This window comes from Pelophylax lessonae (genome assembly GCF_965119305.1).
Source record: "Pelophylax lessonae genome assembly, chromosome: 6".
In the NCBI taxonomy this organism is placed as follows: domain Eukaryota; kingdom Metazoa; phylum Chordata; class Amphibia; order Anura; family Ranidae; genus Pelophylax; species Pelophylax lessonae.
This window is the reverse complement of record NC_138773.1, coordinates 330,055,035-330,079,963: the sequence shown is the minus strand read 5'-3', so window position 1 is coordinate 330,079,963 and position 24,929 is coordinate 330,055,035. Positions and strand designations below refer to the sequence as shown.

Here is a 24,929-nt window from a genome sequence, read left to right as displayed (position 1 = left end):
GTGGACTGGCCCTTCTCCTGGGAGTCCTTTCAGCCACTGGAGAGAAGACAGGGTGGTGGGGCTCACTTCGTCAGGCTGTTGGGGATCTGGGCCGCCTGTCCAGCATCCCAGGGGTGTACAAGTGAAGACTGTAGCTTTTGCGTGTGCTGGACAGAGGTTATTGGCACTCTGCCCTGTTGCCAGCTCTTCTGCTGGGTTGGGGTTGGCTAATACTACCCCCAGGACCTAGTTGGGGGGTCTGCTGTAGAGAGGAGGAGAGGAGGCCAGGGGTCCGGGGGGGGCCCTTCATGGTTTCTTGCACCAGCGGCCCTGAAGGTTCTAGTTATGCCTCTGCCAATACCCCTTAGTAAGGTCTAATGTAGTGATATACCTGGTTGGACCTAGTCTCTCAATAAGCTTATCTACCCGGGGAAACCAACAGGTTTCCAGGCAGGACACTGACATGCACCCTCACGGCTGTACAAAAAATCCACCATCCACAGTCTCCTCTATACTCCTCCACACCTAAAACTTCCTCTGACCAGTGAGTTAACCCTTTGATTGCCCCTAGATGTTAACCCCTTCCTGCCCAGTGTCATTAGTACAGTGAAAGTGCATATTAGCACTGATCACTGTAATGATGTAACTGATGGTGTCAGTGGCAGTTAGTTAGTTTCCACAAAGTGTCAGTTACTGTCAGATTGCGTGGCGTCCCGCTATAAGTTGCTGATCACCGCCATTCCTAAAAATTCCAGTATATATCCCAGTATATATCCCATAGTTTGTAAATGCTATAACTTTTACACAAACTAATCAATATACACTTAAAGTAAACCCCCTCCATTGCGGGGGTTACGTTCCGGACCCAGCCGCGAAAAGTGAAATTCCGCGAAATAGAAAAACCCTATTAAAATGCATTGTAGGCGGGGTTTATTTTACTGTCACTGTACGTGTAAAAGCATTTTAAGGTCTTTAAACACACTTTTAAAACAATAGAAACTCATTTACACACATAAAAGATACTGAGAGACGGAGCAAGAGCGATGGAAAACACAAAAATATTTCATTTTTAATGATTTATATAGTAAAATAACATTACAAAAAAAACACAATATACCGGGACCGCAAAAACTGAACCGCGATGGAGCGGGGGTTTACTGTATTGGGATTACATTTTTTCCAAAATTTATTAAGAGATTTAATTTTATATTAGTCATTTTTGGACTACAATGTACAAACAAAGTAAATTAATGTATTGACTGTAACCACGCTATTGTCTGTATATCTTGGCATTTTTTTATACTAAGCTGCATTATTTTACTATTTTTGTACAATAAAATCATTTTTTATTCAAATGAAAGTGTATGTGCTCACCTCAGTGACAATTCTATATCCTATAAAGTCCTACTCTTCTTTGAAGGGGTTCCCCCTTCTCATTTTTTGTTCTAAGAGATTTATTTATTTATTTTTCTATGGATATGTTTTATAGCAGAAAGTAAAAATTTTTTTTCCAAAATGTATATGATACAAAAAAAAAACAGCGGTAAAGAAAGCTCAATTTGTGTAAAAAAAATATAAATTTCATTTGGGTACAGTGTTGCATGACCGTGCAATTGTCAGTTAAAGTAACGCAGTGCCAAAAAGCAAAAAAATGGCCTGGTCATGAAGGGAGGTAAACCTTCCGGAGGTCAAGTAATTTAAATACAAATTTTATTGTTGCATAGTAAAAAGGAAACGATGTCTCCTATATCAATAATTACAAATGATCAAAAATATTAAAATCACATTGAAGACAAATAACTTGTGTCACTTGATGAGTCTACGCGTTTCGCAGTTACACTGCTTCTTCAGGTCTGGATTTCAGATGTAACAGATGTTCTACAGATATAACTTCAACCTACAAATCAAAGACAACCATGAATACCGGAGGTACATAATGACAAATGGTCATCAGGGTATACCTATCCAGGGAGGAGAGAGAAAAAATGAAGGGCGGGGGGGGGGGGGTGGAATGTTAATGTTGGTTGTCTCCTGTGTCAGGTCCATCGTTTGTGTTGGTGGTTGTGTTTTTGGCGTTCTTCATGGTTAGGTGCTGACATCAGCCCAGTTTGTGTGCCCATTTGCGTTTTTTTCTTTTTGTTTTTTTCCTTCCCTATCTTTCCTGCTTGAATTTTCCCGCTGTGCGATCCAACATGGACCGCATCTTGGACCAAGATGGCGTGCCTGAGGTCTCTTCTGGTGTGGCTGCCATTTTGATTCTGGATTGGTCGATATGGGTATGTGCTGGGCGATGGTGAGTGGAGGATTGACACCATCTCCGGCCAGGTCTCTCCAGCCTTATTCCCCAGGGCAGTGCTTTGGCGTTTCCCATATATGGGAAACGCCATAGAGCTTAATTACCATCTAGGCAGCTTGTTGGTCTTTGCAGATGGGAAGGGAACCTCCCCGGCCACCTTGAGATTTATGCCACTCGCTGACTGGTGCTGGCTCTTATGGGTGGGTGGGATACATGGGGGAGTGTCCCCAGGAGACCCAGGGACTATTTCAGAAGGTGGTGCGTTTTTAGTAGGACTATGATGGTGACACGAGAGACCAAATTAAATGCTGGTAGTGTGCACACTTATGGGCTGTCACCTTGGATCAGTATGTGTCTTCTTATGGATATCCCCTGGATTGTGGGCGGAGCTATTTATATTGTGTTTTCACGTTTGGTAGTGGGAAAGTCCAGTTGGTATTTGATGTCTGTCTACAGGGCAGACATTTGTGATTACCATTTTCTGTCTCTTTGAACCCTCCTGTTGTGGATATCCCCAATATATGGTCATTGTAAGGTGAGGTGTTATTCTTCTAACTGAGCTCCGAGGGGGCAGAGCGAAACACGCTGGAGGCGTGGCCTGGTCAGAGTTCAGCCTGAGGTTGCCACACACACCTCAGGGATGTTCTGGATGTACAGCCATAGGGAGACTTTCTCTTCACTCTGAGCCATTGCAGGATCCGGGGCGAGCTCCCTCCCGAACCAGCACTCCCTGCGGTGGATGCCATAGGACTTGCACCCTCCAATAGAGCCTGAGCAGAACACTAAGCAGGTCTTGGGTCACAGTGAGGTGTTATCCTGCTATGTGAGCAAGCAAAAGAAGGCATGTTGAAGGTCAGATACATATATTTATGTTAACAAGAGTTTTTATTTTTGGTGTATATAGCAGGAATTTTTAGGATTCAAAGGAATTTTTATGTCCTGATCTGAAGGACCCTTCTCGGCCCCCTTGTCTGCTGTCTCCCTTTTGCCTGAGAAGATATGACCACTTTTCCCTTTGTAATGTATGCCATTCTGTGAGTATGTGTGTTTTATGTTGGGGACCCCCCCCCCCCCACACCTTTTCTTTTTCCTCCCTGAATAGGTATACTCTGTGATGGCCATCTGTCACACTTGAAATGCAGTCCTGAAGAAGTGGTGTGACCGCGAAACGCGTAGACTCATCAAGGGATACAAGTTATTTGTCTTCAATGTGGTTTTAATATTTTTAATATTTTGTAAATATTGATATAGGAGACGTTTTTACTATGCAACAATACATTTATAATTGAATGTGTAGTTATGTTTATGTTGATACCAGTCAGTCATCGTAAACCTCCAATATATTACCTCCAGTGTGTTTAGGATCTGTCCCAGGATAGAGATATTTTACCTCCAGTGTTTACAGGCTCTGTCCCGGGATGGAGATATACAGTATTTCACAAAAGTAAGTACACCCCTCACATTTTTGTAAATATTTTATTCTATCTTTTCATGTGACAACACTGAAGAAATGAGATTTTGCTACAATGTAAAGTAGTGAGTGTACGCCAGGGGGGCGTGCCCGGAAGTGAGGATGTGAGTGTGGGCTGTGTATCTCCTCGCTGAACACCTCTCCCGCCGGAGCTGACAGAGACGCCGCGAGGACGCCCTAAAACAGCGGAGCTAGAGAGCCGGAACTTGGCTGTGATCCAACCGCCGACATCCGAGCAGCTCGTGCCTCGGGAGGGGAGAGAGGAGCAGCTGTCCCGTGTGTGGAGAGAGAGGTGGAACCCGGCTAGATTCCGCCGTTCGGAGCGTGGGCGGCCTGACCGGGTAGGGGACCGTGTCCCGGACCTCCTGCTGGGTGTCTCCGCCGCCAAGCTCCTTGCTGCTGGAGCGCGCCGGGGTAACGGTGTGGAGAAGACAAGGAGAGTAGAAGGAGGAAATAGGACATCAGCCTCTTGAGCTCCCGCACTGTAGAGAAAAGGAGGTGGGATACCCGGTCTGAACAGCCGGCCCGAACAAGCACAAGATACCTATTGCAGGTCATTATATTATTTTAAAGCTCCTTAATGTGAAGGGTTTCCCCCAGAGAAAAAGGACTGTATACCTGCCGAAAGAGGACAGCTTCGAACGTGGGTGAGATAATACCTTTTTGTTCTTTTTCTACCTATATCTACCTATTTCCATTGCTTGTGGGATGGCCATAGACTGTGATATCCATAGCAGGTAAAGAGGAAGAAAAAGGGACTACATCCCCTCTGTGCCGGATACTTGTTTGCCTCTTGGTGTTATTGAAATAAAGTCTACTAGAGGAATTATTGGAAACTGGGAGAGAACTGGTTATTGAACTAAAAAGGAAAACATGACATTAACTAAAAAAAGGAAAGGAAAGAAAAACACGATAAAAGTCAAGATAAATAAACCAGAAGGAGAAATAGATAAATATTTTGCTAATAATCATAAAACGCCAAGGGAAGTAAAAATGGCAAGATGTGGAAACAGTGCCCTAACAAGCCCAGAGTCAGGGGATGTGCCGAGCTCTATGACTACTTCTCCTACCTCGGAGAATTATCTGGAAAGTCCGGAGACGAGACAAAGGGAGAATGAAATATCTTGTAATTATACACAGAGCTTGGAGTGCAGCGCGGAGTTAAAAGCTATGCTACAAGCTCTACCAACTAAAATAGACATAGAACAGATGGTGCATAAAATAGAGGAAGCACATCAGAGAGAAATGCAGGAAATTAAGAAAGATATACAAAATATTTCGCAAGCTCTAGTAGAGGAATCAAAGGCCAGAAAAGATATTGAAGAGAGAGTAACATCATTGGAATTAACAAGAGACATACAAAGGGAGATAGATGAGAAGATACAATTACAGTTGGAGGAGATAGAAAACAGAAATAGACGTAATAACCTACGCATAAGAGGCATACCTGAAACGGTGGGAAAAGAGAGATTATTAGAAGTAGCGGAAGATATTTTTAAACAGATCATGAAGGACAAATATCCGGAACAACTAGAGATAGAAAGAATACATAGAACCACTGGCCCCAGAAATAAGGATGAGAGAAGCCCAAGGGATGTGATCTGCAGACTATTTCACTACGTACATAAAGAAGGGATTTTAAGACTGGCATGGGAATCCCAGGATATAAAAGTGGAAGGAGGGTTAGTTAGGATATATGCAGACATCGCCAGAGGAACATTGAGAAGAAGAACTCTTTTGAAACCGCTATTAGACCTGGCAAGAAAAGCAGGATGTACATACAGGTGGGGGTTCCCATTCTCTGTAACATTCCGTAGGAACGGACAGTATTTTAACCTTAGGACATATCAGGACAAGACGGCATTTTTCCGGTTTATTGAAACAGATCCTATTCAAATAGTGAATTGGCTGAACCGATTGCCCAGCGAAAAACCGTCAACATACCTTCAACAAAGGGAGAAAAGATCAGAGACACTATCAAGAGAAGAAAGAAGATAAAGAGACTTAACTATTAAGAGATTGTAGTGAGGTCCCCTTATGGGAATTAAGGGTTAATAATCTCCCCCCCTTTTTTTTTTTTTTTTTTTTTTTTTTTACACAATTTTTTAAATTCTTGATGGAAGTTATTCCTCTAATCACCAATTTTACGGGGGATTTTGGGATCACATAATTTTGAAACTATGATGGAAGTTATTCCTCTAATCACTAATTTTTTGGGGGATTTTGGGGAGGGGTTCCCCCCTCCTTTTTTTTTTTTTTTTTTTTACACAATTTTGAAACTATGATGGAAGTTATTCCTCTAATCACTAATTTTTTGGGGGATTTTGGGGAGGGGTTCCCCCCTCCTTTTTTTTTTTTTTTCACATAATTTTGAAACTATGATGGAAGCTATTCTTCTAATTACTAAACTTATGGGGGATTGATAGATTAACAATTGGGGGGGAGGAAAGAAGGAGGGGATTGAATTAGTGAATTTGAAAATGTTGTGATGTTTATTATGTGATGAATGACGCTCAGGGGATCGGGGGGAGGGATGGTTGGGGAAGGGAGAGAAGGGAAGAGGGAGGTTATTCTCAAACCTGCTACCTCCCCACCTATCCCCAGGGCCATAAGTTAGACATTTTAATGTCCTTTGGTAATTTAATGAGAAGGGAAGGCCTCTATTTACTGGGGGAAACTGAAGAATATGAAGGGAAAAGGAAACTCCGGTAAATCTTAGAATAAAAAAAGGATAGAATAAGCACATAAAAAACGGCGGGAGGAGGTGGAGGAGAGTCCACAGAGAATCACTTCAGGGCACGACCCTATCTATAGAGTCACACAAGTGGCACGAAAGTGACCGTGTGAAATAAGGATAAGTTTAGTTATTATCCGAAACTACGGGGGAGAGGGTCGCTCTCTTGTGGAGATCGTCCCCCTCAAACCCGTAGGAAGGGGGGTAAAGGGAGGGGTGGGGGTTTAGGGAAAGCGGAGGGGTTTTTTTTTTTTTTTTTTTTTTTCTCTCTCTCTTCTCTCTCTCTCTCTCTCTCTCTTCCTCCTTTTGCTCGTTTTTGCGTCACGAGCTAAGGATGGAAAATATAAAGGTGGTATCATATAATGTCAAGGGACTCAATGTACCAGAAAAAAGACACATGCTATTATCTGACCTAAAGCAGTTACATACTAGTATAGCGCTGATCCAAGAAACGCATTTCAGGACGGATAAACTACCCTTTCTTAAAAACAGAAATTTCCCTTATGCATATCATTCCACTTATACACAATCTAAAGCAAGAGGAGTCTCCATACTTATTGCAAACTCTGTCCCTTGGATTTTCCAAGATAAAATGCAAGACCCGGAAGGAAGATTTCTGTTTGTGAAGGGGATAATAGGAGAAATACAAATAACAATAGCAACAATTTATGCGCCCAACAAAAGACAGGAAAGGTTCATAGCTAAAGTAATAGAGAAATCTATGAGGTTTTCAGAGGGACAGTTAATTATGGGAGGAGACTTTAATTGCCCATTAACACCAGCATTGGATATATCTACAGGGACATCGACTTTTTCAGCGGGAAGGAATAAAAATTTTTTAAAGACAATATATAAAGCTCAACTTATAGATGCATGGCGGTTACAACACCCCTCTGAAAAAGAGTACACCTTTTTTTCTACGCCGCATAAGACTTATTCTAGAATTGATTTTTTTCTTATACCACATGCACAATTACAATCAGTTCAAAAAACAAGTATAGGTAGTATCACATGGTCAGACCACGCACCTATATCCTTGCTGTATAATTTGGTGGTGAATTCTGCACAGGGGAGGAGCTTCTGGAGGCTAAACGAAAGTCTGCTACAAAAGGAAGAGATATTAAGGGAAGTTGAGAAAGAAATGAAAAGTTTTTTTGAAATAAATGAACAACCAGACTGTAAGATGGGAATACTCTGGGAGGCACATAAGGTAGTTGTGAGAGGACTCCTTATAAAACATGGAGCACGTATTAAAAAAGAAAGGAATGAGCAATTATCACAGCTATTGGGAAAACTTAGAGAACTAGAGATAGAACATAAACAAAGACCAATAGATGTAACCTTGGTTGAGTTAAAATTAGTCAGGAAACAGATAACAGACCTGTTACAGTATAAAGCAAAAGCTGCATTACAAAGATGCCGCAAATTAAACTATGAGGCGGGAGATAAATGCGGGAAAGTACTGGCTAGAACTGTGCGTGAGCAGAGGACAAGAGCTTATATACCATCTATCACATCAAGAGAGGGAATTAAAAAGACTTTGCCAAAACAAATATTGAAAGAATTTGAGATATACTATACTTCTCTATATAATCTACAGGAGGCACCCCCTCAACAGCAAGATATGGATCAGTATCTGGTACAGTCACAGATGCCTAGACTCTCAGAGGAGGACCGGGAAAGTCTGGAAGCCGAGATTACACTAGAGGAAATAAAACAGGCAATTGGAGCCATGAATCCCGGGAAGGCGCCTGGCCCAGACGGCCTAACGGTACAATATTACCGGGTACTGTTCCATATCTTGGGACCGTATATGGCAAAGCTGTATAATGCATCAGGTCCAGAAGGGAAACTAGCGAGAGATACACTTACAGCTCACATCTCGTTAATATTAAAAGAGGGTAAGGACCCAGCGGCATGTGGCAGCTATAGGCCAATATCCCTATTAAATGTGGATTTAAAAGTACTGACTAAAATCTTGGCAAGTAGATTGGCAGAATTCCTTCCAAAATTAATACACCTAGATCAGGTAGGCTTTATGCCATCTAGAGAGGCAAAAGACAATACAACAAGAATCCTCAATTTGATGCAAGTAGCAAAAGAAAAAAAGATCCCTTATGTTGTGCTGAGTACGGATGCAGAGAAGGCATTTGATAGAGTGGGATGGCCGTTTCTGTTTTCCGTACTCAGACACATCGGATTAGGAAAAAATATGCTAGAGAAGATTACTAGGGTGTACACGGAACCGATAGCTAGAGTAAAGGCCAATGGGTTATTATCAGAAGCTTTCCCAATAAGGAATGGTACTAGACAGGGATGTCCCCTGTCTCCCCTCCTGTTTGCCTTAACGGTGGAACCGTTTCTGTGCAGGGTCAGACTGAATCAGGATATTGAAGGGATAGAGGTAAAAGAAGTGCAATATAAAGTAGCTGCTTACGCAGATGATTTATTATTTTCCCTGACTAAACCGGGTATCTCACTGCCAAATCTCCTACAGGAATTTAGAAAATTTAATAACCTGTCCTATTTAAAGATTAACTATGGAAAATCAGAAGCAATGGGCGTAGGATTATCGATAGCTCAAATTAACCTATTAAGAGACAGTTTTGGCTTTAAATGGAAGAAGGACGCAGTGAGATACCTGGGGACTTATATACCAGCAAGGTTAATACAGGTGTTTGACCTTAATTTTTTACCACTTTTGGAAATGACTAGGAAACTACTTAAACAGTGGAATGGCGGGCTACATTCTTGGTTCGGTAAATGCAACTTATTAAAAATGATAGTACTACCTAAATTTTTATATCTATTACGTGCCTTGCCAGTTAAGATACCAAGCGCGTTTTTCAAGACAATACACTCTCTTTTTGTAAAGTATATATGGGCCCATAAAAGACCCCGCATAGCACGTAGAACTTTAACCCTACCGAAAAAGAATGGGGGTCTGGCTGTACCAGATGTCCGAGTCTATTATCTTGCAGCACATATGAGCAGGATATTGGATTGGTGGCATCATTCAGAAAATAAACTTTGGGTACAAATTGAACAGACTCAAACAGAAATAGACTTAAAGAGGGCGATATGGGTCTACCAGTGGTTGCCTAAGGAGTTGAAAAATCACCCAATAATAGGAAATACACTGCGGATATGCTCGCATCCGAGCATATATAGTAAACTAACGAAGAAGGAATCACCTTTATTTCCAATATTAGGGAATCCGCAGTTTACTCCGGGCTTAGACTCCAGAAGCTTTATACAGCTGAGAGAAAAGAAACAGGAACAGGCTTCATCATTTCTTATACAAAATAACTGGGTTTCGATCAGTGAATTGCTGGAGAGAGATGGTGCATATAGCTTATCTTTCTGGCAAGCAGCGCAACTACATCATTTCCTGGACTCCATACAGGACTCAGAGAAGTATGGTAGAGCATTAACAAAATTTGAAAAGCTATGTGTAGAACCAGGGAAACTACTACGTACACTGTCAATCTCCTACGATTTACTGATGGAACCAGAAGAGCAAGTTAAACCTCAGTGGGTGGGAAAGTGGGAGAAGGATTTAGGGTTTGAGTTAACAGAAGGGCAGGTGCAGAGAATAGTGAGACTAACTTTTAAACCAGCAAGATGTACCAAGACTCAAGAGATGAACTATAAGTTCATGATGAGATGGTATATTACTCCTGAGAAATTGCATAATTGGTATCCAAGAGAAACCAGTGAATGCTGGAGATGTAAAAAAGAAATAGGTACGCTGGTCCATATTCTCTGGACATGCACAGAAGTTAAACCCTTTTGGGGAAGAGTAAAGGAGGTAATCCAGAAATTTACTGAAAATAGAATAGAGGAAAAACCAGCCCTTTTTCTGCTGCACTTGTCGGATATACCGACAAAGAGTTACGAAAACTCGATCGTCCCATTTTTGATAAATGCAGCAAAGGCATGTATACCGAGTAATTGGAAAAAAGCACACCCCCCCTCGATAGGAGAATGGGTAAATAGAGTAGAGGAAATAAGGAGAATGGAGGAAATGATTGCAGCCTCTCAGAATAGGCAGGGAAGATATAAGAAAATATGGGAGGAGTGGAGTCAATTCATAATCTCGGAAGAAGGGAAACAACTTACAATAGGATAAAGTAATCTGGAAAAACTTATTGATTGCTTTGATCACTTGAACATTGGCTATGGATGGAGGGGTGAGGGGGGGAGAGAGAGGAGGAGAGAAAACTTATGGGGGTTTTCCCTTTTTTCTCCTTTTTTTTTTTTTTTTTTTTTTTTATTTTTGTTTTTTGGGTCTTGATAGGGAGGGAGGGAGGGAGGGAGGGAGGGAGGGAGGGAGGGAAGAGAGAAAAAATGTAGGAATATAAGAGGTAAAAAGTGGAAGAGGAAGATTAAATTACGTGTTAAAAAATGTTGTAAATTTCACTTTGAAGTAATGTTTGTATTTTGTTTTATGTATGAATATTCCTGAATAAAAATTTCATATTTGAAAAAAAAAAAAAAAGTAGTGAGTGTACAGCTTGTATAACAGTGTAAATTTACTGTCCCCTCAAAATAACTCAACACACAGCCATTAATGTCTAAACCGCTGGCAACAAAAGTGAGTACACCCCTAAGTGAAAAATGTCCACATTGGGCCCAATTAGCCATTTTCCCTCCCCGGTGTCATGTGACTCGTTAGTGTTACAAGGTCTCAGGTGTGAATGGGGAGCAGGTGTGGATGGAGATATATTACCTCCAGTGTGTTCAGGATCAGTTCTGGGATGGAGATATATTACCTCCAGTGTGTTCAGGATCAGTTCTGGGATGGAGATATATTACCTCCAGTGTGTTCAGGATCAGTTCTGGGATGGAGATATATTACCTCCAGTGTGTTAAGGGTCAGTTCTGGGATGGAGATATATTACCTCCAGTGTGTTCAGGATCTGTCCCAGGATGGAGATATATTACCTCCAGTGTGTTCAGGATCTGTCCAGGGATGGAGATATATTACCTCCAGTGTGTTCAGGATCAATTCTGGGATGGAGATATATTACCTCCAGTGTGTTTAGGGTAAGTCCTGGGATGGAGATATTTTACTTCCAGTGTGTTCAGGGTCAGTCCTGGGATAGAGATATATTTACTACCTAGGGGTCTGATATCTACTACTCTCTGCTCAGGTATTTCCAGGCTGACTTTAAGATATAACACCTAACAGATAGATATAGAATACTTCCAGGGTTTTCAGGGTCAGTCCTGGGATGGAGATATATTACCTCCAGTGTATTCAGGGTCAGTCCTGGGATGGAGATATATTACCTCCAGTGTGTTCAGGATCAGTCCTGGGATGGAGATATATTACCCCCGTGAGTTCAGGGTCAGTCCTGGGATGGAGATATATTACCTCCAGTGTGTTTAGGATCAGTCCTGAGATGGAGATATATTACCTTCAGTGTGATCAGGGTCAGTTCTGGGATGGAGATATATTACCTCCAGTGTATTCAGGTTCAGTCCTGGGATGGAGATATATTACCTCCAGAGAGTTCAGGGTCAGTCCTGGGATGGAGATATATTACCTCCAGAGAGTTCAGGGTCAGTCCTGGGATGGAGATATATTACCTCCAGTGTGTTCAGGGTCAGTCCTGGGATGGAGATATATTACCTCCAGTGTGTTCAGGGTCAGTCCTGGGATGGAGATATATTACCTCTAGGGTTTTCAGGATCAGTCCTGGGAGGGAGATAAATTCTTTAAAAGGTATCAGAAACTGGAATAGAGGTCACAGGGAAAGGAATAAGAACTGAAACACCTTCACCAAGAATTTGTTTTACTCTGTTACAGACACAACAGGCGATGAGGGGACACCGGACCCCCCGTCCTCTCAGGTTCTGATCGAGAACATCCAGGACTGCTGCACTCCTGAGATGTTAAACCTCCTGGTGCAGAAAATCAGTGAGAAGGTTGAGGACACCGACTTCTATGTGGAGATAATTCCGGAGATCCAATCTGCTGTTGTCACCTTCACATGTGATATCGGTGAGTCCAGTCTTTGTGATTTGTTCTTTATTTAGATAACAAACCTGGAAGGAGAACCACAGCTTTTCATGTGCAGCTACGAGATCCATCCCATATTATCATCCAATGGCCCTTGTAAGAGAATGTGGTTTCCATAGGCCCCATGTAGCACCCTCTATGTGACGAATGCCCCTTTGCCTGGACATTCGGCACGGGCTCCTGGAGGAGTGTGGAGGCTGAGCCTTCTGCCCACTGACTATGGCCTCTGGCTTTTAAGGTAACACTACTCTTTGTGAGGTGAATGCTGGGGGCACATGGTGACCGAGAAAATGATGGACAACTGCTTGGTGGACACTGAGAATATGGTTTTGATTACTTCAAATGGGACAGTAATATTTATCCACAATATCCCTCAAGAAATCTATAATACATTAATTCACTGTATCAGAATGATAGAACATTGCATTAGCTTTACCGCATAAACTATTGTAGACCATTGCCATGAAGTTTATGACTTCTGAATATTCTGGTGGTCTTCTGCTATTGTCTGTATAATAAGGTGTTCTGGGTTTATACTTAGGATAATGTGTAATGTATTTTGTTTTGGCCTTGTTGCAGTGCTGAGTTCATTAGCATGTTAATTATAACATTGTCTCGGTTTGGATTCCCATTCACCTATTGTTCCTGTCCAGATGGCTAGATAATTAGCTCAGGTTAATTATGTATCTCAATACAATTTGATCTGCATATGATAATGTAATCAGGCTCACCTGACCTGGTGTGTTTATGGAAAAGAAATCATTATTAATCTTTGAATAATAGGGATGGAGGCATCTAGTCGTTGATAGGCAGTGCCTCATACAAAGTCGCAAACTTTTTCTGGTTCTTTTAGAACTGGTGTGTTTATGGGAGTGTCATGGGCGTGTTTACTGTGCCTCTGTATTGTATAAAGTGGGCCATTGAGCCTGGATTAAAGAGAATCGTTTTACCCTTCATCAAGTCTAGGCTGATGTTTGGGGAAATGGGAGCTGTACTCACTACATCACTTGGGGTTTGGGAAACTTACAACGGATATACTCAGCCGGAGTATTGGGGGATCTGTTACAGGCTACTAGGTCAATTTAGTTTTTGGGACCTTCTTTAATCAGGGGAGCAGTGATTGTTTGGTCTGGTCTGTTTAGGGGTTTCACAGGCTGGGAGTTTGATTGCTTCCCCCTGCCTCTAGAAGAATAATCTGGAGTTTAGGGAGGGAGAATTTAAATGACCAGCTTGAATATTAAGCAGGGCCGGGCCAATCCCTGACATGGTTTGCCCAGATGGTGGGTGGGATGCTGTTAAATAGTCTGGGGCTGTGAATAGACTGTCTCTTCCCCATGAGAGATGGATCAGGGAGCTTCAGGGGGCTGTTTGCCCCTAAGGCACCTTTTGGACTGGATGCTGGACTATTCTCTAAGGGACTAAACCTATGGACTTACCCTGCTTTAGGATTTGTGAGTAGAGACCTTATCTATGCTGAAAAAATGTATTAATGGTCCCCAGCCATGAATCTACAAACTGTTCCAGTCTACCGAATACCTCATGGTTCACAGCCAGGAGGATACAAACTGTTCAAGTCTGCTGTTACCTGTGCTAGAAATGAAATAGATTTGTGTGGGGGGAGGTTTCTATTTGGAATAGGTGTCAATGGAGGGTATCATCCTTGGTTACATGTATTGAAGAAATATGTATAATAGGACTTTTAGTACCCCTCTAGTGAACACACAAATATCTGAATATATTATAAAAGTAAAAATGTTACTTTTAGTAGTAGAACATGTATAAATTCACATATTTCATGTAGCTGTTTGTATATTAGTACCAACAGTCAACATCTGCTGTCAACATATACAATTGTTCATCAAACTTTAGAGATAAAGTCGACCCGTTTCATGGCAGTTCCCACTTCCTCAGGACCTCCGATCTCCTGTCCTGAACAAGAGTGAATGATCAGCAGGAAAGTTGGTCTAAGAGAAGAAAGTACATACATATTTTATACAAATGTAGCAGAATTCCCAGCCATTGTGCTGGATGTGGGTCTGCCTGGGTTACCACTAACAACAACAGCACATTTAACCACTTGCCGACTGCCGTCAGTATATTTACTGCGGCAGTCAGCCACTCCTGGGCAAACCGACGTAGTATTACGTCGCTTGCCCAGGAGCCTGTAGGGGGCGAGCGCGCGCCACTGGAGGCGCGCTCCTGCCCCCACTCGTTCACTGGGATCCCCGCGCGAGTGACCAGCGGCTCGGATGTCCGCCGGTCACTCGCGATCTCCCGCAGGAGAGGGAGAAAGATGGACGGCTGATGTAAACACAACCGCCTGTCATTCTCCCGGATGTAAAGGCAGAGACTATACGATCCTGCTATGTAGGATCGTATGTCTCTGTAGTTACATCACTAGCGACACCCCCCCCCCCCACACAGTTAGAAACATGCCCCTAGGGATACATTTAACCCACTGATCACCAATAAAGTTAACCCCTTCACTGCCAGTGTAATTTTACAGTAACAGTGCATATTTCTAGCACTGATTACTGCAGTAATGTCACTGGTACCCCCAAAAGTGTGAAAAATGTCAGTCAAGGGTCCGATCTGTCCGCCGCAATGTCACAGTCCCACAAAAAAAATCGCAGATCGCCACCATTACGCGTTAAAAAAAAAAAAATGACATAAATCTTTCTTGTAGTTAGTAAACGCAATAACTTTTGCGCAAACCAATCAAAATACACTTACTACAATTTTGTTTTACCAAAAATATGTAGCAGAAAACAAATTGGCCTAAAATGTTAAAAAATTTTGATTTTTACTTTTTTTGGGGGGGAATTTCATATAAAAAAATTTGAAAAATATTGTTATTTTTTTCAAAATTGTCGCTCGTTTTTTGTTTATAGCGCAAAAAGTAAAAATCGCACAGGTGATCAAATACCACCAAAAGAAAGCTCTGTTTGTGGTAAATAAAGGACGTCAATTTCATTTGGGTACAGGGTTGCACGACCGCGCAATTGTCCGTTAATGTAACGCAGTTCCGAATCGCAAAATAGGCCCTGGTCTTTGAGCAGCCAAATCCTCAGGGACTTAAGTGATTAAGCATGTTCTCCAAGTGTGAGCACTGAGACAATGACCAGTCCAGTAGAACTTGGATGGGAGAAGGGATGAGGGGGATACTCATCTCATTGCTCAACTATGCAAAATTTACTGGGGACAAATGGAAAATGCCTGTTGGCGCTGACATGATGCCGGTCAATGCCGGTTAACGCTGGCCTGCTGCCTTTTAACACTGAACTGACTTCTGATCACCTCCTTGTGACTTAAAGTCCTTTTGAAGCTCCCTTTGGCACTCCTTGCTGAGGTAGCTACTTTATCACTGCTGAACACTTGAACGCTTCAGGGCCCGCACCGGCACTCTCTCTCACACACTTATCTTCAGGGCTTAGACTCTGGCACCCCCTTTCTAAGCCTTCTCTACTGGTTAGCTGGCTCCTGGATCCCCCTGACCTTCTGGAGTGGTCCCCTAACCTAGGCAGACCCCTGGGCAGTTTTCAGTACTCACGACACTGCTTTCCTGGAAACTTCTGCCCAGCAGCTCCACTCGGTCCACAGCACTCTAGATCCCTCTCTGCAGCTCAGCTCAACCTTCTGTCCTCTAGGCCGACTGCCCAGGACACTTTCCTCATGCTGACAGGAGGAGAGACAGCCGTCACCCTCCTCCTGGGACTCTGCTTCCCAGCCAAAAACACCCTGTCATGTGTCCCCCTCAGACTTATACCCCCTTCCAGGATGCACTGCGGCAGATTCTGCCCTCTGGTATAGATACAAGCCCTGGTGTGCTATTGGTCAAGTTTCCTCCACTGTCCAATAAGAGCCCTCATTGGACATAGTGGGGAGACTCCCCAAGCTCAACAGGCACATCTGGAAACACATGACAGCCTAGCTGAACAATCAGCCCCCCCTGATATGCAGACAGGGCCTCCCTTATGGTTTTCCTAGCACCTACCTAGGAGGGTGCTACACAAACATCTTTACAGAATCCATAATGTATACACAAAGATCAATCCTAACTAACTCCTGGGGTAGCAGAGGAGGGGAAAAAGGGGGAGAAAAAAAGAGTGGGGGCAATCCCATGTTGTGTAGTCCTGTTGGCCCGTGGGGGAATAACCAACCCTCACATGGGGGACTAGGGGAGGTGGAGAAAATTAAATTGGTGGGTATCAAATTATATAAAAGGAAAAAAAAAAGATAAATGAATTGATAAGATTAGAGTGAACAAATCATCTTCCCTTATACTGTAGGTTATAACAGGGTGGTGATAATAATAATCTCCTGACCTGTCGTCCTCAATATCTAAAGCACAGTCCCGTGCTCCTGCCAACCTACTTCTGGGAAAGTTATTCATCCCTCTCCATCTCAGGCTCATGATACACAGTCAGAGGCTCATGACATGGCATAAATTGGATAGGCATCCTGGTACCACCAAACCCCTTTCCTGGTTTCTCCTAACCTTTGTTGATCTTTCCTCCATGTATGCCTATGTGAAGGCCTGTAAAACCTATGCTCCCTCCAAACCCTCTAAGTTTAAGCTCTCAAGGTTACTCCGCCTCTATCAGTTCCTGGACTCACTTGACAACGGACTTCATAGTATACCTTCCTCTCTCAAATGGGCACACAGTTCTTTGGGTCATTGTGGATATGACCCACTTTGTGCATTTGCCTAAGCTTCCTCTTCCAGACTGCTGAACATTTTATTTGTTCAGGAGACATGTAGACTTCATAGTGTGCCCCAGAACTATGCATCTGTTATAAGGCTGGTGGAAGCCTGTCGTGCAGAGAAGGCTTACCGTCGCCGGTGGGCGGAGCTTGGATGGAAACCCCTGAGGTGAGTAGTACAGCCTGAGATGCGGAGTCTAAGCATCCACCGGTCTTCACCAGAGCCTCTGATGGTGAAGATGGATTTGGCTGCAGGTGGATACCAGGTCGCGATCCCCAGGGTCGCCCCACCAGAGGGTAACCGGTCAAGGTCCGAAGATGGATGAGCAGACAAGGCGGATCCAGATCCAGAAGAGTATTCAAAACGAGCCGGGGTCAGGACAGGCAGCAAACAAGCGAGGTCAGGGACGAGCCAATGGTCAACAGGAATCAGACAGGAATCAACAGGAAGCAGGTTCAGGAACACAGAAGAGCTGAAGACAACACAGCACAGTGCAAATGCACCAGCTGCCTTTAAATAGGCCTTCTTTGGCGCCAAAACGTCCGGGTCAATGCGTGCAAACGCGAGGACGCATAATAGCGAACGCGCATGCGCATTAGCCAATTAGTGGTTTCTAACAGTATCAGACAGAGGCACGCAGATTGTATCCAAGTTTTAGAACTGCACTTTCATTGGTCCCAGTCTGTCATGCTTGTCTGCACTCTTGTCTGCATATCACACTAAGACTAATGGGCAGATGGAACCAACTAGTCAGTAGGGACTTATCACTGATATTTTGTTTCTGTCAACAGAAATGGTCCTCCGTCTTACCCTGGGCTGAGTTTACATTTAACAACTGGCCCCATTCATCCACAGGAGTATCTCTATTCTTGTTTATGGCTCTCATCCTAAGCCTTGTTCTTTTGCTGATATGTCCTCGGATATTGTGGCTGCCAATATTACAGTTCAGATATTTTAGCAAATCTGGAGTAAAACCCAAGCTAGCTCCTCTGTCAGTTTGGTCTCTCAGAAACACTTTTCTTACTGCCTTTACTCTCAGGGATCAGGTCTGGCCTTCCACAAAGAAGTTAAACCTCAAGGTTTCTCCCCAAAAATCGGCTTCTAGGTTTACTGGTCCTTTAAAAGGTTATTCAACAATTCTCCTGCAAGCTTCAACCTGCTGCTTCTATGAAAATTCCCGGTGTCTTTAATGTATCTCTTCTGAAGCCCATTCACCCAGATAAAGTCATCTCCACTCAGTTCCCCCTGATAGGCAGCACTAATGGGCACTGATGAGGTGACACTGGTGGGTACTGATGAGGAGGCACTGATGAGGCTGCACTGATATGCGGTACGGTTGGGCACTGATAGTTTTTCTTAGTTTCTGTAAATAAACTTTGCAAACAGGTAATTTTTCTCCTACACTCATGTTTGCTGATGAGGCTGCACTGATGGGCACTAATAGGCAGCACTGATGAGGCGGCACTGATAGGCTGCACTGATCGGTACTGATGATACTGATGAGGCGGCACTGGTGGGTACTGATGAGGAGGCACTGATATGCAGCACTTATGGACACTAATAGGCGGCATTGATGAGCATTGATAGGCGGCACTGATAGGCAGCACTATTTGGCAGCATTGATGGGCACTTATGAGGCAGCACTGATGGGCACTGATAAGGCAGCACTGGTGGGCACTGATGAGGAAGGATTGATTAGGCTAAACTGATTTGTGGCACTGATAGGTGGCATTGATGGGCACTGATAGCCAGCACTGAAGGACACTCATAGGCGGTACTGATGGGCACTGATAGGCAGCACTGATAGGCGGCACTGATGGACACCGATTGGCCGCACTGATTGGCAGCACTGATGGGTACTGTTGGGACTATACTGATAATCAGGACACTTGCAGTGCAGATCTCCCCTTTCACACTAGCTGATTGGACACAGATAATTACATGGTAAAGAGCCTCTGTGATTGGCTCTTTACCCTGATCTGTTATTAGCAGTGTCCGAAGGACACAGCGATCACAGAGTATGCAGGGTACACGGCGCGGGGGACGTGATCAAGGGAGGACATCATATGATGCCCTTCCAGAACCGGCTGACTGCTCTGTAGCCGTCATTTTGGCTATAGCAAGTATTCAAACCCAGTGGCGGCCGGGGTACTGAGGGCGCAGGGGCGCATGGAGTTCAATGGTATTTTTTTAATTTTGGCATCACCTGATTAGAGCCAGACGCTCTAATAGGGTGCGATGCAAAGGGTGGACCTGGGGCACCAAGCAGTGTGTCCCGAGCCCACCCATTGTGTGACAATAGTGAATAAAAATTCGCTATTGTCACACCGATCCTCCTCCTGGCCAATCAGGAAGCGCGTCCGATACGCGCTTCCTGATTGGCCGCAAAGCAAACCCCATGCCATTGGCCGAGGAGGAGGCAGGAGCAGAAGGACTCGTGGAGATGCGCTGCCGGTCACCGGGACTGAGAAGAAGCCGCCCGCTGCCGCTGCTGCTCCAGGTAAGTAAGGGGGCACGCACGCTGATCTCTGCATTGGGGGCATGTATACTGGTCACTGCATTGGGGGCACGCACACTGATCTCTGCATTGGGGGAATGTATGCTGGTCACTGCATTGGGGGCACGCACGCTGATCTCTGCATTGGGGGCATGTATGCTGGTCACTACATTGGGGGCACGCACACTGATCTCTGCATTGGGGGCATGTATGCTGGTCACTACATTGGGGGCACGCACACTGATCTCTGCATTGGGGGAATGTATGCTGGTCACTACATTGGGGGCACGCACGCTGATCTCTGCATTGGGGGCATGTATGCTGGTCACTACATTGGGGGCACGCACACTGATCTCTGCATTGGGGGAATGTATGCTGGTCACTGCATTGGGGGCATGTACACTGGTCACTGCATTGGGGGCATGTACGCTGATCTCTGCATTGGGGGCATGTATGCTGGTCACTGCATTGGGGGCATGTATGCTGGTCACTGCATTGGGGGCATGTATGCTGGTCACTGTGCATTGAAAGGGGGCACGCTGGTCACTGTGCATTAATAAGGGGCACGCTGGTCACTGTGCTTTGAAAGGGGACACACTGGTCTCTCTGCATTGAAAGGGGGCACGCTGGTCTCTCTGCATTGAAAGGGGGCACGCTGGTCTCTCTGCATTGAAAGGGGGCACGCTGGTCACTGTGCATTGAAAGGGGGCACGCTGGTCTCTCTGCATTGAAAGGGGGCACGCTGGTCTCTCTGCATTGAAAGGGGGCACGCTGGTCTCTCTGCATTGAAAGGGGGCACGCTGGTCACTGTGCATTGAAAGGGGGCACGCTGGTCACTGTGCATTAATAAGGGGCACGCTGGTCACTGTGCTTTGAAAGGGGACACACTGGTCTCTCTGCATTGAAAGGGGGCACGCTGGTCTCTCTGCATTGAAAGGGGGCACGCTGGTCTCTCTGCATTGAAAGGGGGCACGCTGGTCACTGTGCATTGAAAGGGGGCACGCTGGTCTCTCTGCATTGAAAGGGGGCACGCTGGTCTCTCTGCATTGAAAGGGGGCACGCTGGTCTCTCTGCATTGAAAGGGGGCACGCTGGTCACTGTGCATTGAAAGGGGGCACGCTGGTCACTGTGCATTAATAAGGGGCACGCTGGTCACTGTGCTTTGAAAGGGGACACACTGGTCTCTCTGCATTGAAAGGGGGCACGCTGGTCTCTCTGCATTGAAAGGGGGCACGCTGGTCTCTCTGCATTGAAAGGGGGCACGCTGGTCACTGTGCATTGAAAGGGGGCACGCTGGTCACTGTGCATTAATAAGGGGCACGCTGGTCACTGTGCTTTGAAAGGGGACACACTGGTCTCTCTGCATTGAAAGGGGGCACGCTGGTCTCTCTGCATTGAAAGGGGGCACGCTGGTCTCTCTGCATTGAAAGGGGGCACGCTGGTCACTGTGCATTGAAAGGGGGCACGCTGGTCTCTCTGCATTGAAAGGGGGCACGCTGGTCTCTCTGCATTGAAAGGGGGCACGCTGGTCTCTCTGCATTGAAAGGGGGCACGCTGGTCTCTCTGCATTGAAAGGGGGCACGCTGGTCTCTCTGCATTGAAAGGGGGCACGCTGGTCTCTCTGCATTGAAAGGGGGCACGCTGGTCACTGTGCATTGAAAGGGGGCACGCTGGTCTCTGTGCATTGAAAGGGGGCACGCTGGTCACTGTGCATTAATAGGGGGCACGCTGGTCACTGTGTTTTGAAAGGGGACACACTAGTCTCTCTGCATTGAAAGGGGGCACGCTGGTCTTTCTGCATTGAAAGGGGGCACGCTGGTCACTGTGCATTGAAAGGGGGCACACTGGTCACTGTGCATTAATAGGGGGCACGCTGGTCTCTCTGCATTGAAAGGGGGCACGCTGTTCTCTCTGCATTGAAAGGGGGCACGCTGGTCTCTCTGCATTGAAGGGGGGCACACTATACCTTAATTACTGAAGGCCCCTTTCACACTTTTGTGACCTCAAAGTCACGCAATTTTTTACAGCGTTTTTTTGCCGCAAAGCAATGCCTATTACAGTTTTCTGTTTGCGCCCCCCAAAAATTTTGAGCACCAGCCGCCCCTGTTCAAACCCTATCAGCCTATGTCTCTGTGCTTGTGATAGTGTTAGCTTCCTGCCTCCATGTTTGTTTCTCTGACTGACTCATTATATTCTTGGATTCCCTTGTTGCTGACCTTTGCCCTATACCCGGATTACTCTTTAGACTGCCAGAGGAACTTGACCTCAGATTGTTAACTGAACTGCGCTTGCCCGCTACCTGCCCTGAACTTAAACTGTACCCGGATTCCACTACCAGCCGCTGTCCACTGCCTGATCACAGCCTCAGGGCTGCAGGTACTCCTCCTTGTCCCAGCTGCCACCTGGACAGGAACTATGGCATTGTGTTCTAAGACCTGGGGGCAACCAGGTACAAGTTGGCTTACTTGCCTTAACAGGGGAACAGGGGCTGCTATAGACAGAATAACCACCAGCCAGCTATAGATCCTGACCTAGGCATCAAGCTGTGAGATACAGATACTTGGCAATCAATAAAACACAAATATCGGCAACCCAGGTGTTTATATAGTGGGACAGCCAGCTGGACAAGATGAATGCCAGGGTGAAAATGAAAGACACTCATCAGGTTGACTCTGTGTTCCTTTAGTTTATATGTAGATCTTTCCTGTTTGATTGCACTTTCTTTACCTCAAGTGGAATTATTATTAGTTATTACATTTTTCTGTGATTTTTTTTTTTTGCAGATATTCTGAAATTCATGAGTACGTTCTCCAGTGAGCTCAGAACATTTCACAAAAAGCTGACAGCGAGACCTCTGGAAGAATCCCGAAGTGTCAGGGTGGAGAATGTCCCGGAGAAAACATCTGAGATGGATCTGAAAGCTTTCTTTGAGAACCCAAAACAAGGAGGAGGAAGAATAGAAGAGATTGTGATGTTACCTGAGGAAAGAGCCGCCCTGATCACGTTTTGTGATACCCGAGGTGAGTTCACAGAGTGGGCACAAAGCGTACATTTAAATTGCTTAATGATGCCTCTTAGAAACACCTCTAAATGGCCAAAGACTCATAATAGGGTGGACTGGAATCATTTTTGCTTAACACCAAATGCCTAATCCATTTAGGGAATGTTTCCAGAATAAGGATCTCCTTCACTGAGAGGGTGACAGTTGTCCCATCAAATAGTTTATGATCAGCCTCAGCCTAAAGCTGCATGTTATTTAGTATCAAAAATGTGTAATATTTGTTGTTGGCCAACACAGCACAAAAACCTTGGTGCTTTACTACTGCTGAAGTATATACTGTATGTAGCCGGGAGCGGACTACAGCTATCTGACACTGCAGACTTGTCGTCTGCCTTCCCAGACTGTCTCTATATTCCCCTAGTGCTGGGCTCCGATTACATGCATCATAATCCTGAACCTAGAGCAGGGCATTGTGGGGACTGTAGTCTCCTGAACAGACATCACTGAACTGCAGAACTATCCATGAACAATACCTCCCAGCACTTTACATTTTTTGGCTCAGTCAATGATCAGTCCAGGGGTATGTAGTTGCTTTTGGTTTCTTATTTAAATTAGGGATGGGAGAAGGGAAAAGTGGGATACTCCAAAATAACTATTCACAATGCGGAGGATTCCTACTTCCGATTTCACCCTGCCACTAGGTGAATTTGGGTTAAGTCTCTATCCAGATGACTTGATAGACCAGATTATCTTCAGGATACTCTCCTAGTATCCCCTTTCACTTGACACACTGACACCAGGCCTCTGACTATCCTACACTGTGGTGGCCCCCCTCAGGTCAGGTCCCTAGACACGATCAGAAAGCAAAAAGAATCAAAGAAAGGGCGCACCGACCTAGCGCATTATCCTCAATAATAGGCTTTTTATTGGTGTAACATATAAAATGGCTACTCACAAACACAGGTGGAAAATAATCATATCAAGCTCAGTCGCTCCAGTTTCAGGAATAGTCCATGTATTAGTCCATAATCCTGTTAAGATGACGTCTGACACATTTCGAGGCTCAGCCTCTTCCTCAGAGCCACTGTGTCATGACCTACTCATAAGTTTAAATAGCAATACATTGCTCAAATCTCCTCCCTCAGATCTCGGGAGCCCCTCCCTCTAGGGGTGTGGCAGTGGTACTACATCCCTCCTTCTTGTAGCACTGCCATTTAACCCCCAACAGGGTTGGTTCATAGAACCCATGTAATAAATGCACCAGTTACATTATCAAAACAAAGTAAAACATACAATTAAATGAAATTGATCTACAAAATGCAGCTGCAGTGGTTAGCATCCATATAAAATAGCATAACACACACAATCACATATGAATAAAAATTAATATTAGATGTGGTTCATGGAGGTACTCAAAATGCTTTCACTAATATTGGAGGACTATTGGTGTATTACTGGACATATGCAAGCCCCACCTGTACCTCTAAAGATGTTGTGGCAGGATGGATGGGGGTCCCAGAGGGCCATTTGAGCCTGCTGGGATCCATCTGGATATTATCCTTGTTGTGTCCATAGTGATTGGTATTTTAGAGCAGGCTTACCCCTTTGCTAAGTGTCCCACATAAAGACATTACGATGCTTGTCTCTGGAGCAGGAGGGTGTTCAGGGATGGTGGTGAGGGGTTTAGGAGAGGGGGGGGAAGGAGCCAACCACAAGCTGCAAACCTCTGCAGCATAACCGATCACCAGCTCCGTGGAACGCACGCCGCTGGTCAACTTCCGGGTTGCTGCGTCATGCGTTCCAACCTATTGACGTCACTTCCGCTGACGTCACTTCCTTCCATATGTCCAGGCTGACAGATGTAAACACCAGGACGATTCTCTCCACACAAACAGACCTAGCCCATCGCTGGCTATAGTGCTCGCCATCCGTGCACTATATTCTAATAAGCCTACACTCCCACACCCTCCATCAATAAATCAGGCCACCTAGTCTCGGCCATCAGGGGGGAGCGATCAGGCTCTTTTAATCCAGCAGAAAATGCTTCAAAATTCATAGTTAAAAATACGGACATATATATGCCCTACAATGTGACAAAGCACATGTGTGTATGTACGTATATACACACAATCATGTGCATGCATACGATGTGAAAGAAACTGTAAATTAATGACAATAAAAATAAAATATATTATATTGCATAGATAAAAAATACCCC

General features: G+C 44.7%; 1 protein-coding gene across 1 annotated transcript in view; it reads left to right on the top strand.

The window, feature by feature from the left end:
- The window catches only part of LOC309558764 (protein mono-ADP-ribosyltransferase PARP14-like), an 81,450-nt gene that overhangs the window by 13,308 nt on the left and 43,213 nt on the right, over window positions 1-24,929 (top strand). The window contains exons 4-5 of the mRNA XM_082261812.1: window positions 12,296-12,490; window positions 22,494-22,730. Of these exons, the coding sequence (XP_082117938.1) occupies window positions 12,296-12,490; window positions 22,494-22,730 (432 nt within the window). The remainder of the gene's footprint in view (window positions 1-12,295; window positions 12,491-22,493; window positions 22,731-24,929) is intronic.